The 17,521-nt window shown below is 35.1% G+C and overlaps 1 protein-coding gene across 4 annotated transcripts in view; it reads left to right on the forward strand.

The window, feature by feature from the left end:
* Positions 1-9,480, forward strand: part of LOC148945761 (clathrin heavy chain 1-like) — a 47,068-nt gene extending 37,588 nt beyond the window's left edge. For all 4 annotated transcript variants that reach the window (XM_089098472.1, XM_089098474.1, XM_089098475.1 and 1 more), the window contains 2 exons: positions 1,638-1,816; positions 8,654-9,480. In XM_089098472.1, the coding sequence (XP_088954598.1) occupies positions 1,638-1,816; positions 8,654-8,888 (414 nt within the window). In that variant the 3' untranslated portion in view covers positions 8,889-9,480. The remainder of the gene's footprint in view (positions 1-1,637; positions 1,817-8,653) is intronic.
* The last annotated feature ends 8,041 nt before the right edge of the window (positions 9,481-17,521 follow it).

Raw genomic sequence — 17,521 nt, forward strand, 5'->3', positions numbered from 1 at the left:
AAGTTTTTTTTTTTTTAATTTAAAGCAGAGACGGCATCCTATGAAGGTGGTATCCCGAGGGGGGGGGGGGGTAGTGAGCTATCATATTTAAATGATAATACCTCGATTTGTTTTTGAAAGCAGGGATGCCAATAAGTTATTTTTTTTTTCATTTAAAGCAGAGACGGTATCCTATGATGCAAGATTATCAAAATAACGCATCTGCAATGTTTCAGGATCCGCTTCAAGTTGAAGCAGACGATTTGTGGGGAGTTTGAATCTTAGATTCCAACTTGAAGGGAGGGGTAAAGTGTGATGCTGTATCCAGGGAAAAGAGTGTATGGGTTTTGAACCCATCACCTGGAAACTTTCGATGTATTTTTATGCACTTTGAAACAAATAGTTCTATTAATAAGCCGTTGCTTGATTTGAATTCACTTTATATTTTTGTGTGTGTGAATTTCGTTTTTCTTCAATTGCGTGGTCATGTTCTTGCGGCCTTTAAAACTAGACCGTTTCTTGTCTCGGATCATTCTACGCATTATCTTCGTAATTACGATAATGATCGGATTCCATTCAGTACATCAGTCACATCAGACTTCAACCCCCCGACTGCTGCTTTTTATGTGTGTGTGTTTTATTTTACTCCTCTTTGTTTTTATCTACTTTTTTGTCTTTTTTTTTTGTTTTTCCTTGTTTTTCCGGTCATAGAGCTTTGCAGGGGGGAGGGGGTATTTGACGTATGATATTTTGATGTTTTTTGTTGAATTAATAAATCTTGTCTTAATCTTGGGTGCTTGTGTACCAATGAAGTGTCTCTGTTCTCTAAATATTTTTTTCATACGATATCAGAATTGGAAATAGGCATAATACTCGGTACAGGAAGTATTTCTATAAACTCTTCATAATAATAGGCTGTATCAACCAACGCGTACAAGATTTTGCTGATAATGTCACATCAACAAAATGTCTCAGTTCTGTTAATTTTCTGTATGTTCAACATCAGAAATGGAAATAGGCCTAGTACCCAATGCTTAGTACAGAAGGTACTTCTCTACCTTCTTAATAAAAATAGGTTTTATCAACCAACGCGTACAAGATTTTGCTGATAATGTCACATCAACAAAATGTCTCAGTTCTGTTAATTTTCTGTATGTTCAACATCAGAAATGGAAATAGGCCTAGTACCCAATGCTTAGTACAGAAGGTACTTCTCTACCTTCTTAATAAAAATAGGTTTTATCAACCAACGCGTACAAGATTTTGCTGATGATGTCACATCAACAAAATGTATCAGTTCAGTTAATTTTCTGTATATTCAACATCAGAAATGGAAATAGGCCTAGTACCCAATGCTTAGTACAGAAGGTACTTCTCTACCTTCTTAATAAAAATAGGTTTTATCAACCAACGCGTACAAGATTTTGCTGATGATGTCACATCAACAAAATGTATCAGTTCAGTTAATTTTCTGTATATTCAACATCAGAAATGGAAATAGGCCTAGTACCCAATGCTTAGTACAGAAGGTACTTCTCATTTCGATTACCAGCTTTCAATTTTCTTATGACTTCATTTAAAATAAAAAGAGCTATTGGTACCTATCCAATTTATTGGAGCATTTATTTTTTTGCTTCAAGCATTTTTTTTCATTTCAGGATCGACTGGATGGTCGGCGCGGAAGGAAACGGACCAGGTCCAGGGGATCGTCTCGTAGTTCAAGTCGTTCCCGTTCTCCGCGGGATAAATTTTGTAGGTCAAGAAGTATAAGCATTGATCGAGCTAAAATTGGGAGACCATCAAGGAGCCGAAGATCTCTTAGGCGAACTGTATATAGGTATTTTAAGTCTTGTTTCTTAAAGGTTGTGTTAGGACTTTAATATAATATATGTATTTGTTCTAAATATATATTGATTGAGACTGTACGTGTGAGTTATCTCTAAAGCGGCGTTTCACATGTGTGTCTAGCTAGAATCTCATGTTTAGAAAGGCCAGAAATCAATGTCTAGGAAATTACCGTTGACAAGAAATTCATAGCCTAGCTAAAACTACAAGTTTAGTTTCAAATTTAGTTTGAAATTACAGTTGTCATTTCTAGCCAATCAAGAGAGCTTATGAAGGCAAAACTTTCAAAATTGTAATCCCTATTTTTACTGTCACAAGATAATGGATGAGACAAGCCAAAAATTGCCTTGGTGTGCTTCACTATTATGTCTGATGTTGCATATTTACCTAAAATGAAAAAAACAATTAATGAGAAAACAAAAATTAAATTTCAGTTTAAAAGTGTAAACATAGATGATGAAAATAGTGGAACTTGACACATTCTGATTGGCTGTAATCGAAAATCCTAGACTTTGAGTTCTAGAGTCTAGAAATGGATGTTTAGCTGTAACTTGTCTAGCCAAGCACCAACTTGTGAACAGGTAGTTGTCTAGCCAGTGATGTCTGGCCAGACACATGTCTAGACATGGGATTCTAGCTAGACCCGCATGTGAACGCCGCTTAACAGTAGGCTGTTCGAAAAGTTTGGTTTAACCCCGCTTTCTGGGGCTATAATGAGAGAAAGGTTGAGATGACTAGGGCGCGTTCTGTGGATGAAGGATGAAAGATTGTCCTTTTCAACCGACCGTCTAGGGCTGAACGAAAGAAGTGTTGTCGTCGGTTGAGTGAGAGGATGTTGTAAGAAAAGTTCTAAGGTAAATGGGAACTTTCTGGGGGGGGGGGGGTAAACAGAGAGACTTTGAATAGATTGGGATGGAGGAGGAGCGTGTGTAGCTATGTTGGCCTGAGCCGGCTTCGTGCTGCGGAGAGTTGTTTAGTAGTTGTAGTAGTATTAATATTTTTTTCTAAAATTAAAGAAAAGATGTGACATAATTGACATGATACCAAGCTGAAGAGTTTGTGCAACTAAAATCAGAAGATAATCGCACAGTAAAACAAAAAAAAAAATTAAAATAGGTTTTGAGAAACAATCCCAATTATTTTTATGCAAAAGTACATCAAAAGACCTGGAGAGTAATGACTTTATAACGCCATTATAAAGTGCCATATGGCACTTTTAGGTCCAATTACAAGAGTGGAAAGGCTAACAAGCATGAAAAGGGTACAATAATTTATATGGTTGAAAACCTGATCTGATGTTTACAATCTATACTCTTGTGTACTCCTCCTTCCAGGTCCCTTAATAAGTTTCATAAGCCTTCTGATAACTAGCAGAACAATCATTCAATTTATTCAATCAATAAATTCACGACAAAAAACACTTCAACATATTCTCCCCGTAAGGTTCTATGGCCAGGAAAATAACACTAGAGAAACAAAAATGAAAGAAATACATATTAGAACATTTAATCCATAATATAATAGAACATTTAATGAACGCCTTTTTAGCATTGTTAAAACCGTCAGGATTTTTATTCTCATCAATAACCTTTAATTCAATAGAGCCCTTGAGACTAAAAGGAAACTCAGAAGCTACTGAGCAGGTAATTGGCTACGCTGAGGAAACTTTTGCATAACTATGAATATATTCTCTACCAAATACTGAGACATATCAGAAATTTGCTCATATCTACAAGTGCGGCATTACTTAACCCTTAACATACCGAGGGGGATCCTCGGAGGACCCCAGAGGGTGATTCTGCTGTAAGTATGACATTTAACCTTGATTTTTCTATTCCTTCTGGTTGAGGTAACGATCAAAATTTCCTAGTTATGCATAAAATACGTTTTTTAAAAAAACTGTAAAAAGAATTATAACGAGCCTGAGGTCCCGGCAGGACTCCGCTTGGTATACTACGCTACTAAATTTTAGTTTTTACTTTTTTTTTACAGAATCTGAATATAAAATTATTTGATGCATAAATAATGTATCTGTAGATAGCCAAAGAATGTAAACAACCTTGCAAAACAAGTAGTTGAGAAATAACGTCTTTGTGACGGTCAGGCAACGCTGAGGCCTGCTAAATAATTTTAAGCTTCCGTACCGCCTTAAAAAGATCAGACCCGGGACAGATCTGTTTCACAAAAAGACCAAAGGGATAGTTTTGTTTTAAGTTGTTCTTACGCTAATTATCATTTAAAACCCTAAAATATGGAATTGCTTAAAGTGCCATGACAAGTAAAAAATTATTGCAACAATTAATGAAAAAGTGTAAAAAAAAATTAATTCTTATTTTTGTGAGATTTGCTCGAATTTTATAAATTCATGCTTTTTCCAGATAAATATGCTTGAAAAAAAAAGTTTTTAATGAATCTATGTATTCGAAATAGATATAAATTTCATATTAATATAAGTTTATGAATATAAATTCAAAATATAAAGTTCATATAAATATAAATTCAAAATATAAAGTTCATATAAATATAAATTAACGTCTTAAAGCTCTTTAAAAATACCTTGCCTTCAAAATCAATGGCCCTTGTGTTTCAGCAGTCTTTCATAATGAATCAGGACAGAAAGTAAAACTTTAGCGTAAAGAGTGAGGGCTGAGGAAGGGGAATCCCCTCTCATATACACCATAATTTCTGTTTGTTTTAGGTTTTAATGTCGCTCCTTACTTTCAGGTGAAAAAAAAAATTTTTTTTATCCAGTTTCTGTATGTTTTTTAAATCACTAATACATGTTTTTCAAATGACTAGTTTTCTGGTTATTTTCGTCAATGAATTTAGTTTAATCAATAATGCTCCTCAGACTGTCAACTTAAAATTAGAATCGCTCTAATTTTATTCTGAATTAAGAGTTCTTGCGCCATTTCCATTGATTTTTTACCATAAACTTGCAATTCTAAAACAAATCACTAATAAAAGGAAGAAATCACTAGACGAAATAAAGTCACTAGGCTAGAAAAAACAATCACTAGTGGTGGCAACCCTGGTATGAGGCCAACTAAGCAGAGCAAAGATGTGTCGGCTCTTTTGTACAAATTAGTAGACGTCGTTCGGTCTACAGTTGTTGCGAACTTTAATGACACTGTAACTGTAGCTAGCAAAATATCACTAGCCGAAGTAAAGTCACTAGTCAAGAGAAAATCACTAGAGGTGGGCAACTCTGGTATGAGGCCAATTAATCAGAGCAAAGACGTGTCGGCTCTTTCATATTTTGACCTTAAGGGTTGCCACTCCTCGAGGGTGAAGGCTTTTTGATAGGCCTGTTTGAACTGCCGTCTCTACGAATTAGTAGGCGTCGCTTGGTCCACAGCTGTTGCAAACTTCATGACACTGTAACTGTTCCACCAACTAAGCTACTGGTTTTACGCCTAATTTTTAAATCTTAATTTTTAAATCCTAGCTTGTTTGAAAAAAAAAATGGATACTTAAAAGGCAAAGCAGTACGGCTTATCGGAAGTAAGTCCTTGATTTCGAAAATTCACTAGAGTTTTTCAAGCTTCAATTGTGTTTTTAATATATCAAGACATTCTAAAAAAGAGCTATTCAATTGGAATTATTATTTAAATTTTCGTTAAATTTTATTATTATCAAATTATTATTGAAAAATATGTAATTATTTATTGCTTTTATAAAGCAGACTCTAAAACCCCTGCGCCCTCTGAAGTAGAAGATCATACATTATATCGTTTGTAAAAATTTTTCCTTAAAGCCACTTTTTGTGAACTTTTACCTCTAAAAGCTCATTTTAGCATTCAGGGAACTTTATTAGACAGAGCATATATTCTGAGTAATCATAGAACAACATATCCAAAATATTTATTACATTGCTTATTAATTTCTGACTTTTTGTTTCCTCTCTTTGTAGAAGGAGAATATTTATTGTAATTTCTGTTCGTTTTGGGTTTCATTTATTTATCGATGCTGATTTGTGGTAGTTTCACGCTTGGTAGATTATTTGATTTTGTTTTTGCTCATTTTTTGTTTAATGGAGTTCTTTACTTTTCTTTGAAAAATTTATTTTGTGGAAAAAGGTTTTTTAATTAATTTTTGTTCGTTTTATATTGACATAGTGTTTTCAGGGAAAAAGAAAATAGTAAATTAAATTTTTTCTTTTTTTTAAGACTCTATAGTTTGGCCTGCTATTTGTATGCTGGAGAAAAAATTTCAGCAATTTTTAACAATATACACCCTTTTAAAAATCTGGACACAAATAGTAGTGTTTAATTTAGTTTCACACCTCCTCTAGTTGACCTGAAATAGAAAACTTGATACCGTTCACAAAAAATCTGTTTACTTTCTTTGATAGCTTGGACACACTTACGCTGTTTTGATTTGGTTGAATTTTAATTGCAGAAGTAGCCGCGAAAGTTTGAACATAATACCCTCAGTCGTTCTTGGGATACTGCTGAGATGATTTATTGGGAATTAGCATTAACACAGTGCATTTTGATTTAACCTTAAGGCAACATTTCGTTTTAAAACATAATGGGTAAATGGGAGGTTGGACGTGGGAGAGAGACTTATTGCCCTCCAATCACTTTCGAATATTAAAAAGGGCATTAGTCCTTTCCATTTTCAATCGAATTAGCCCTTTTCGAAGTTCCTACGGCAACTCCTCCGATACGAAGAGCCCTGGTCTTCATATTGACATAAAAATGTCAAGCCTTCCAATAACTTTCGAAAACTAAAAATTGCAAAATTTTAATCGATTTCTAAGCCCTTTCAATTATCAATTAAATGAGCCCGTTTTAAGGTTCTACGACAACGCTTTCTGTAAAAACCTTATATGCCCCCAGGGCATAACTTACAACCCTTACCCTTAGGGATGTGAGGGGGTTGTTATCCTCAAAGACCTAATTTCAAGAACTTTCAACTACTCAAAATTTTGATTGGATGTGTTTGGGGAAATGGTGGTGTGAGAGGGTGGTTAGTTTCCCTTCAATCACTTTCGACTATTAAAAAGGGCACTAGCCCTTTCAATTTCCAATCAAATGAGCCCTTTTGAAGTTTCTACGACAAAACTTTCTATAAAAGCCTTATGTGTCCCCAGGGCATAACTTACAACCTTTGCCCTAAGGGTTGTGGGGGGGGGGAGGACTGTCATCCTCAAAGACCTAATTTTCAGAAATTTCAACTAAGTTGAACAAAATGAATATCTCAAAATTTTGATTGGATGTGTTTGGAAAAATGTGGGGCGTGAGAGAGGGGCTAGTTGCTCTTCAATCACTTTCGACTATTATAAAGGGCTTTACCCGTTTCAATTTCAATTCGAATGAGCAATTTTTGAAGTTTCAACGACAACTCATTCTATAAAACCTCATATGCTCCCAGGGCATAACTTACACCCTTCCTTTGAGGGCTCTGCGGGGGAGGGGTTGTCATCCTCAAGGACCTAATTTCCAGAAATTACAACTACGTTGAACAAAATGGCTATCTCAAAATTTTGATTGGATGTGCTTGGAAAAATGGTGGACGTGAGAGGGGGGTTAGTTGCCCTCTCTTACTTTCGACTATTAAAAATGGCACTATCCCTTTGAATTTCGAATCCCTTTGAATTGAATATGCCCCCAGGGTATTACAAACAACCCTTGCCCTGAGGGATGTGGGGGTTGTCATCCTCAAAGACCTAAATCCCAGAATTTTCAACTACGTTGAACAAAATGGCTATCTCAAAATTTTGATTGGATGTGTTTGGAGAAAAGGTGGGCGTGAGAGGGGGGTTAGTTGCCCTCCAATCACTTTCGACTATTAATAAGGGCACTAGCCCTTTCAATATCAACATCGGATGAGCCTTTTTTGAGGTTTCTACGACAATGCTCTCTGTAAAATCCTTATATGTCCCCAGGGCATAACTTGCAACCCTTGCCCTGAGGGCTGTGGGGGAGTTTCCTCCTCAAAAACATAATTTCTATCAGGAAATCAACTACGCTGAACAAAATGGCTATCTCAAAATTCTGATTAGATGTTTTTCAGGAAAGGGTGGGCGTGGAAGGGATGTTAGTTGCCTTTCAATCATTTTCTACTATTAAAAAGGGCACAAGCCACTCCGATTTCCAATTGAGCCCTTTTTGAAGTTTTTACGACAACTTCTTTGATACAAAGTGCCCTGGTCTAAAAAAAATTATAATAATTACAGTGTGCCAACATCGTTCTTATATTCCCCCAAGGCATAACTTAAAACCCTTGCCCTGAGGGCTGTGGGGGAGTGTCCTCTTCAAAAACATAATTTCCATCTGGAAATCAACCACGCTGAACAAAATGGCTTTCTCAAGATTTTGATTGGATGTCTGTGGGGAAATGGTAGGCGTGGAAAGGGTGTTAGTTGCCTTCCAATCTTCGACTATTAAAAAGAGCACTAGCCGTTCCAATTTCCAATCGAATGAACTTTTTTCCAAGTTTCTACGACAACTCCTTCGATGCGAAGTGCCCTGGTATGGAAAAAAGTATAATAATAATACTTTGTGGCAACATCGTCCTCTACTTAGGTAGCGCTTGGACTTCATCACCTCTACAAAACAAGTAAACGCTTAGCATTTATGTATTCTGTTCCTACAAGTAATTACGCAATGTTTTCCGAGCTTGCAAGGAATTCAATTCGAGAAAAAGGGAGGAATTCGAAAAGAAGTAAAGTAAACGAAGTAATGACCGAAGTAAAATTGGAAAAGATCATAAGTTTTAACTATTTCATTTTATCTACTTATGTTATTCTTTGCTTTTGTGTATTCTTATTAAATGAATTTTCTTCTATTTTTATATAATTCTTCTTTTTTTTGCAAAATAGAGAGAACCAGTACTATGACAGTCATATTGTCAGCAAATATTGTGAAAAACGTGATCTACACTTGGCCTTTGTTGCATATGAGCTTGTGGAATGCGACATGGAGCTGATCAATGTCTGTAATGAAAATTCCTTGTTCAAGTCAGAAACGAGATACTTGGTAAAGTGCCGCAACCCTGAACTAGGGCCTAGAGTTCTTCTGGAAAACAACCCATATGGAAGACAGCTTATTGATTAAGTGCTATATTAATTTCTCATATAATTACTAATGAACAAGGCAAATATATTATTGGGAACAGATTCTTTTAGCTTTCTGCGGTACTCGGACCGTAGTCCTTCTTATTGGTTTATGTTAATAGCTATCGTAGTACTAAAAAATAACCGCTAATTTATGCTACTTTTACCAATACGAAGGACATTGAGAATAAAAAAGGTCAATTGTTAAATACGCTTGCAAAATATGACAAGACGGAATTTACGAATCCGTTCGTACAGCACTTAACGGGCTGCAGTTTATTGTAATTCCTAGTAATTCTGTTGATTTGTACCACTGTATATAAATAATATGCGGTGAGATCACGGCTAAGGGATGTTCAGCTACTACAAGCTTGGCGCGTATAAAAGCTCCGCCCAAATATTCGTACGATCTGTCATCAGTGGTCCAGTGTATATTACCCTGGATTACGGATTTTGGCATAAACTTTCTCAAAATGCATTTGAAACCAAATCGAGACTTCGAAACCTACTTGTAATTTCTTAAAACATCCAACAATAACATTGCACTACTAATTACCGATTTTTATATTTGTATTGGAATAAATTAATTTAAAATTCGATTTTTAAAAATTTAGTTTTACAAAGGTAAAACCAAGTTTTGCGTTCAAGAGAAATCTGAATTGTCTACCCGTGAAAAAGAGTTCAATTTTCTGATTAGCCTAACTGAATATTAAGGTAAGCCTAGCAAAAAAAATCAACGGTAAAATTCTGCTTTAACTACTTCTGACTATCTTGAAAAGGGGTTAGGGGTTAGGTTAGGAAAATGAATATTTAAGAGAAGGGTATTAATACCAGAAAGGTATTTTGAAGTACCTACCTCCACTACTTCTCCCTCTAGAAGGTCCTGACCCTCTAGAGAGAGTGCAGTACAATTTTGTTTAAAAAAAAGTCCACTGTAGTACAATTTTATTGTATTTAAGGCTGTAGCCTGCATTTTTGTTCGGGAGGGGGGGGGGGTACAAAAAAAATTGAAAAAGGCATAAAACATTTAGTTTATATACATTCTATTATGGTTTTTACAAGTCGGACACAAATTCCGGAAGGGGTTCAAATGAAAGATTTCTTTCTAATTTATAATAGAATCTTCCAATGCTCTTATCTAAAAGAATTTCTATTCATTTTTTAACTGCTTATTTAGCGTTTTTGGTATCTTTAATGTTGGATGACTTCAATAAATAACTTTTTAAATGTCAAAATAAAACTTCTAGGGTCCTGACCTGACCTTTAAAAATATGTGAGTTATAGAAGTGAAATCTTGCAAAATAGATCTTCTGCTTAAATTAAGTACAACAAGATAGTTTTCAGCTTCACAACTTTGCTCAATCCCAATTTATAAGGTTTTAAAGATATACAAATACATTTCCTAAATTTTGGAAATAAAACATTGATATGGCTTAAATTCTGTTCAATTAGCCGAAGTTGCATTTTCAGAGCTAAAGCCAGAGAAAAAGAAACTGATAACTGAAAATTAAGGTAAAATGTTGTCTCATCAAAATTTCAATGGTTATAGACCTGTTGTGTAGGCAAATTTCAGGACCCTCTAGAGGGAGAAGTAGTGGAGGTGAGTACTTCAAAATACCTTCCCAGGACATACTTTAGCCTGTAGACCCACCCCCGAAAGTTTAATTTTCCTAACCTAACCCCTTTACAAGATGGCCAAAAGCAGCTAAAGTAGAATTTTACCACGAGAAGAAACGAAAAAAGCACAAAAAGGACAATAGAAAAAAACAGAGAGAAAGAGAGAGAAACATAGGGAATAAGGAAAGTAAAAAGAAAGGATAGGAGATATTTAGCTCAGAAATGGCTCACAAATTTGATCCTACCTATTGTCTAATAGAAATTGTCACGTCTATAGAAATTTGAATTAAGCCCTAGAACCCTAAAAGCAATAGATTTCAATGCAATTATATACTATAAACAATCCTAAATAATAACTTGAATGTGGTTGAGATCTGAAATCTATAATATTATGTTACAAACTAGATAGACTCCCAGAGAGCAGTCCCCATGAGATAAGTCACTTTGTTTTTGAATGCTCATAAGAGAGTATGCGTTTTGTCTCTTAAAGACAAGATTAAACAGTCTCATTCATGGGCGTAGGGAGGGTGGGAGGCAGGGGGGCAGATGCCCCCCCCCCTAGACCCTCAAATTTACATTAGATATGGCTGAAAAAGCATATGGTTGGAAAAGCAGTTAATAAAAGACCCTCCATCACACTATCGACTGCCCCCCTCCTAGACAATATGCTGCCTACGCCCCTCGGCTCAGTAAAGAACGTGCATGCAGTCAACAGGTTTCACTAAAAGGTGATAAATTTTATAACTATTTTTTTTAACTATACCCAATTTTGTCCCACAGGTCGAGGACTAAGTCGGGACTACAAAGAAAAATCTTTTTGTTTTGGAAGAGGAAGGGAAACCTAGAGTAGAGTTTTGGGTAAGGGAAGAAAAACTTTTTTTTTTGTCTAGTCCTCAAAAATAGTAGACACTATAGTTTTTTCTTTTTTTTATACTTGTCGTCAGACTGCTTTTCCACAAATAAAGTATAAGGGCACTTACATGTTATCCCAACCGCACTCAAGAAGTAAATTTAGGTTAACCATAATGAAATATACCTAAATACGATTAAAATATAATATTCAGTGACAAAATTATGTTATTTGGTATTTACAATATGTAGAAATTACGGTGTTTATAACAAAATTATTTAGTAACAAAATTATACTTAACCACCTCTATATCTTAAATGCTATATTAAAATATACCTGCATAATAGTTTATTTCACTTAGGCTAAGCTGATTATCTGAGAGTGCACAGAAAAACCGGTTTTAGACAGATCAAACTTCTTGAGTGTGTCAAGACACCTGAGTACCAGTTTAAGTATAAAGTAAAAGTGTAAAGTCAAAAGCCTAAAGAAAATGCCAAAAAGATCTTGCCATCCGACAGGCTAATCGGCTAGCAATGAATATCTAATCAATCCGGCATGGACATCTCACCACCCTCATGCTATCCAGAGAGAAAATGAGACATCACAAAAGCGTATAAATTTTGAAAATACTTTTCTGGATGTCTTTAAGCAGGCTAGTCATCTTGTTAAAGTGCTGTTTGTTTTGTTTTTATTTTTTCTTGTCTTTTATCATGTTTTCTTGTTTTTTTTATCTTGTCTTGTTTTCTTTTATCTGTTTTTATCTTGTCTTTTTCTTCTCTTCTCCTACTCTATTAGTTATGTGGTTACGTTCATCGTAATGAAAAGCCTTTCCATTTACCTTGATCATACAACAGGAGATCTATGCACCGGAGATCGGTGCTTCGACCTTCCACATGAATAAATAGTAGTGTTACTGGGTTTGATCTTTACCCCTGAAATTCTTTTCCGACTTGTAAAAGACTGACAAAAATACATAAAAAAATTTGATGCAACATGTAAAGTATTTTATTCCCCCCCCCCCTGAACAAAAATTCTAAATACGACCTTGTTTGTTACCTACTAAGATGCTTTCAGACACAGTAGACAGAATATACCAGTAAGCTTATCGCAGATCATTTCTGTTCTTCGTTCTCGTTGCGAACAAAAAGCTCCTCCCACTTATTTCTGCATTAGCGGGAATATTGGTTAGTCTGTTTCCGATTGTTTCAATGCACTTTGATGGAAATAGACGGAAACAGACTAACCAGTATTCCCGCTAATCTGATTTCGCCTATGTTTATATCTGCAAAAACGTTCTCCGGAGCACTCGCACCCCGGTCCGGGTTTTTATAATGGGTGAGATAGAGAATGATCATACTGGATTATATATGAACTTTGCTTTCAGAGTATTACAAAGTTTAACATAAATAGTAAGGATATCTAGGGGGGATAGCCACCTTTTACCCAAGATTTTATCCGTTCATTTAGGTTTTAATATTTTTTTGTTCCAAAAAATGAATTTTTCATTTAATAGGAGTTGATGGCAATCATTCAGTTCTTCTAGATAGAAGACTACCTGAAGTAATTTTTTCCTCCATGGAACATAACTAAATATAAAAAGACGTTTATAAACGTTTTTTCAACTGAAAGTAAGGAGCAACGCTAAAACTTAAAACAAAGGAACAGGATTTATTCCATATATGAAAGGAGCTGCCCCCTCCTCAATACCCCTGTCTTCACACTAAGGTTTCGCAGTAGTTAAAAAAAAATATTTTGATTCTAATTAAACGACCCTTGTATTCAGGAGCCATTCTTTAAAAAAAATTGACAGGAGGTCGAACTTTAGCGTAAGGAGTGGGTTATTGAGGAGGAGAAAGGCCCTTTCATATACGGAATAATTTATCTTTGCTTTAAGTTTTAACGTTACTCCTTACTTTCGGTTGAAAAAAAACGTCTTTTTGGTTTAATTTTTGATCGTTTTTAAAATAAAGTTGAGAAATCCCTCTACCCTTTAATGGACTCTCACCCCTCTTTTGTCACCTTTTGTCAGTCTTTTACAAGTCGGAAAAGAATTTCAGGGGTAAAGATAAAACCCAGTAACACCACTATTTATTCATGTGGAAGGTCGAAGCACCGATCTCCGGTGCATAGATCTCCTGTTGCATGATCAAGGTAAATGGAAAGGCTTTTCATTACGATGAACGAAACCACATAACTAATAGAGTAAAAGAAGAGAAGAAAAAGACAAGATAAAAACAGATAAAAGAAAACAAGACAAGATAAAAAAAAAACAAGAAAACATGATAAAAGACAAGACTTGTCGTTTTTAAAATATCGTTTTTAAAATAAAGTCGAGAAATCCCTCTACCCTTTAATGGACTCTCACCCCTCTTCACACACACAAAAATTCCTCCATGGAAATTTTTCCTAGCGTAAAATCCACCCCTCAGGATATACCATCGGAGAATTCTGCAAATTTCCCCCAGAGAATTTTTTGCGGACATTTCTGCCCGAAAAATTCTCCTCGTCATTCTTTAATTTGAAAAAAGAATTACTTTCTATTATTGATCATTTTTTAAGTCATGCCAAAAAAAATCTATATGGAAAATGTTTCCAGAAATCCTCCACCCCTCCTCCTCAAATGGGTGGTTTCTTCTGCACATAATTTCTCCTGATGATAATGCTCCAATGGATAAATTTCTCTCGTGGTATCCTCTCCCCATCACAGAAACATCCCCAATAAGATTTTAACCTCTCTAAAAATTTTCCCAGAAATTCCCCCAGAACATATCCACATGTAAAAATAAATCGCCAAAGAGAACTTAAAACAAATAAAATGAATTTCGTAAAGGAATTCTTACAAATTCTCCCATGTAAAATACTATCTGGAAATTCCAACTCCAAAACCTCCCTCTCAATGATAAATTTTTCTTGTAGGATATTCCCCTCTACAGAGCCTCTTCTCCCAAGAAAAAAAACAACAACAAAAAACAAGTCTGTACACTTTCCAATAAGAAATACTATGGTATGTGTTAACAATTGGCAAATTTCATAGCTTGCAGCCCTTTCTCCGGGAGCTTTGGGGGTCATATCATCCCCAAAGGCATAGTCATTGGACATTTCAACTGAGCTAAAAAAAAAATGGGTATCTCAGAATTTCCACCAGACGATTTTCAGGAAGAAAAGGGCTTTGGAAGCTAGTTCTCCTCCAATATTTTTGGTCACTTAAAAAGGACACTAGAACTTTTTATTTTCATTCAAATGAGCCCTCTCTCAATCTCTTTGGACTATAATGGTTCGACATGATCACCCCTGGGATTAAAAAAAAAAAAAAAAAAAAAAAAAAAAAAAAAAAAAAAAAAAGCATCTGTAATCTTTCTTCTGCAAAAAAAGAATAACAAAATTCCGCATTTTTGGGACCTCGACACCTCTATAGTAGGGTTTCCTAATACGGCAAATCTTATGGTACGATTTTCAATAGCTTTCCTTAACTTTTAGGGCATGTTTCCTCTTTCTTTGAAAATCAGGCAATGTTATGTAGTTCGTAGCTTTCGAAGGATAATATTAAACTTAATGAATCTTATATATTTTCAATCATCATAAAATTCAATTTTTCTATGTATGTACGTATTGTTATTAAATTCTGTTGTTGTTGTTTTTTTTAGTTTCAGCCACTATTGGGCCAAGTCACAACTTACTTACAGTTCGTTACCACGAACTGTTTGATAAAGCTATAATATTTAGCTATTCTGTGTAGTTTTACATCTAGTATAATTTGGTATTCAACATTACTTTTAAAATTTAAAAATACAATCGTTGTTTTGCATTTTCCGCGGGAAAGATTTATCAGAGGGTGGAATTTCCATACTAAAGATGAATTTGATTTTCGTATCCTTTTCCCCGTCTTTGGATATCCAATCAAATAAATTATTTCGGTAATTTGTATGAATATAGGGCAAAGAAACATTTTTCAGTGTGGGCTAAACATTATTGTGGAAAACAAGACGTTTGAAAGATACTGATGTTTGTGTTTATCGACTCGATGCATTATCGCGTTTTCCGATTTATAGGCCCAATTCCACAATGAAGGGGAATTTCTACACGCGGGGGGGGGGGGTCCTGAAGGAGAATGCCTTGCAGGGGAATTTTCTGGAGAAATATTCGAGTACTTTTAAATTTAAAAATGCGATCGTTATGCAAGGGTACAATTAATTCATTGCATCATCTTGTTCTTCAATTTATGCACTCGGTTTCCCAATAAAGAAAATTTTTCGGGGGGAATACCCAGGGGAAATTTTCAGGGACGGGGGGGGGAGTGGGTTGGAGAATGCTCAGTGAGGGGAATTTTCATGGAAGAATATTTTACTTTTAAATTTGAAAATGTGGTCATTATTAATATGTAGGGAAAAGAATGGGGGAAAATTCTATCGAACACCGTTTTCAAGGGGTAATCTTTCACAAGGTGTATTCTCCTCGGGGGACCTTCACTCGAGGAAGTTTTCCTTGAGTTCCCTTTCTTTTCAACATCACAGAAACGCGCAACGGAAAAGCTAATATGCTTATGTACTCGGAAGAGATACAGTCTTTGCGAAAAGTTCCAAAACCTTTCTTGACTCATAAACTTAGATTGGATAGCAATTCCTAGGAAGCCATTCTGCATTAACTTTAGCTTCTTTACGATAGCTTACTAGCCACAAGTAAAAACAAAGTTCTAACAGTTGGAACCAGTGAGCAGGGCATCATCTTTGGGGGACGACGAAAGCCCCCCCCCCCACCTTTTTTTACCCGAGCAGTAACAACGTTCTAGTCGGTAAAATAATGGAGCGAAGCGCCACTATTTCACTGGCTCAACTTATTATTCACGGTAAACGGGCTGATGGAAATAAATGATATAAAATCAATGAAAAAAAGATCAGTCTCTGTCGGTACAAAAAAAAAACAATTTTAATATCAATATCACCTAAATTAGTCAGCAAGAATCACCAGTCAGTCTGTAAAATTTTGCCCCACCCCAAATATTTTGACTAGTGACGCTACTGCCACTGACAGGAAAGGATATGAAGTTATTTAAATAAAATTACAAAAAAACTTCTTATCTTCTTAAAACAACCCTTTCATTCCTTGCCTGTTTGTTTGGAATTAATACTATCAGCATAATTGCGACTAAAGGTGGCTTAAAAAAAACTTCAGACCCAAGATTTAAAGGCTTCAGACCCAAGAAGTAAGGCTACCTTTCCATGCACTAGTGACGCCACTGCCACTGACAGGAAAGGATATGAAATTATTTAAATAAAATTAGAAAAAAAAATTCTTATCTTCTTAAAACAGCCCTCTCATTCCTATCTTGATCGAGAATTCTCCAAGATCTAAAAAGAACATGCAAACCTTGTTAAAAGTGTAGGAAAACATTGTGAAACTAAGATTATTCAGCTTGGTACGACTTTGTATGTGGCTGGATCATTAATTAACAACTTTTTGTATGTGAGAAATCGAAAACAACTAACAGTTTAAGGTTTGTTTGGAATTAATACTATCGGCATAATTGCGACTAAAGGTGGCTAAAAAAAAACTTCAGACCCAAGATTTAAAGGCCTCAGGCCCATGAAGTAAAGCTAACTTTTCATGCAATAACGAGAATAAATTAGACCAAGAAACAAAATTTACCTGTTTGGATGTTCACTTCACGAAAATTCGAATCAAACTAGACAAGATTGTGTACCACAAAAAGAATAATTCGTCATTCAAACGAATCTCAGAATTTAATTCAGCTGACCTTAATTGCGAAATCAAAGTGGGATTTGAATTGTAATGGACAGTATCTCCATTGATATTTAAAATAATAATTTTATCTTACTTTAAATAATATAAATAACGAATTTAAAACTTAGCACAAAATACCTTCGAACTTGAAACTAAAAAAAAAAAAAATATCAGAGACAATATAAAAATAAGATGATCTGATGTGTTGCTTTTTCTTCAAAAAATAAAGTTTTTCAGAGATGAAAACTTTGCGCGACTTATGTTCTTCTACGCGGCTAAAGCATCATAACCTCTACAAAAGGGATTTCTGATGTTTAAATACTTATATGTCTAAATACATAGAACATTTAATATAAATTGGAAAAGAAAAACATTACAATTTACAATCTCTGAAAACAAAGCTCCCGGTAGAATTAAATAAAAAAAAC

Source organism: Artemia sp. Qi Xiang Cuo, chromosome 12 (assembly GCF_049724085.1).
Source record: "Artemia sp. Qi Xiang Cuo chromosome 12, ASM4972408v1, whole genome shotgun sequence".
Classification (NCBI taxonomy): domain Eukaryota; kingdom Metazoa; phylum Arthropoda; class Branchiopoda; order Anostraca; family Artemiidae; genus Artemia; species Artemia sp. Qi Xiang Cuo.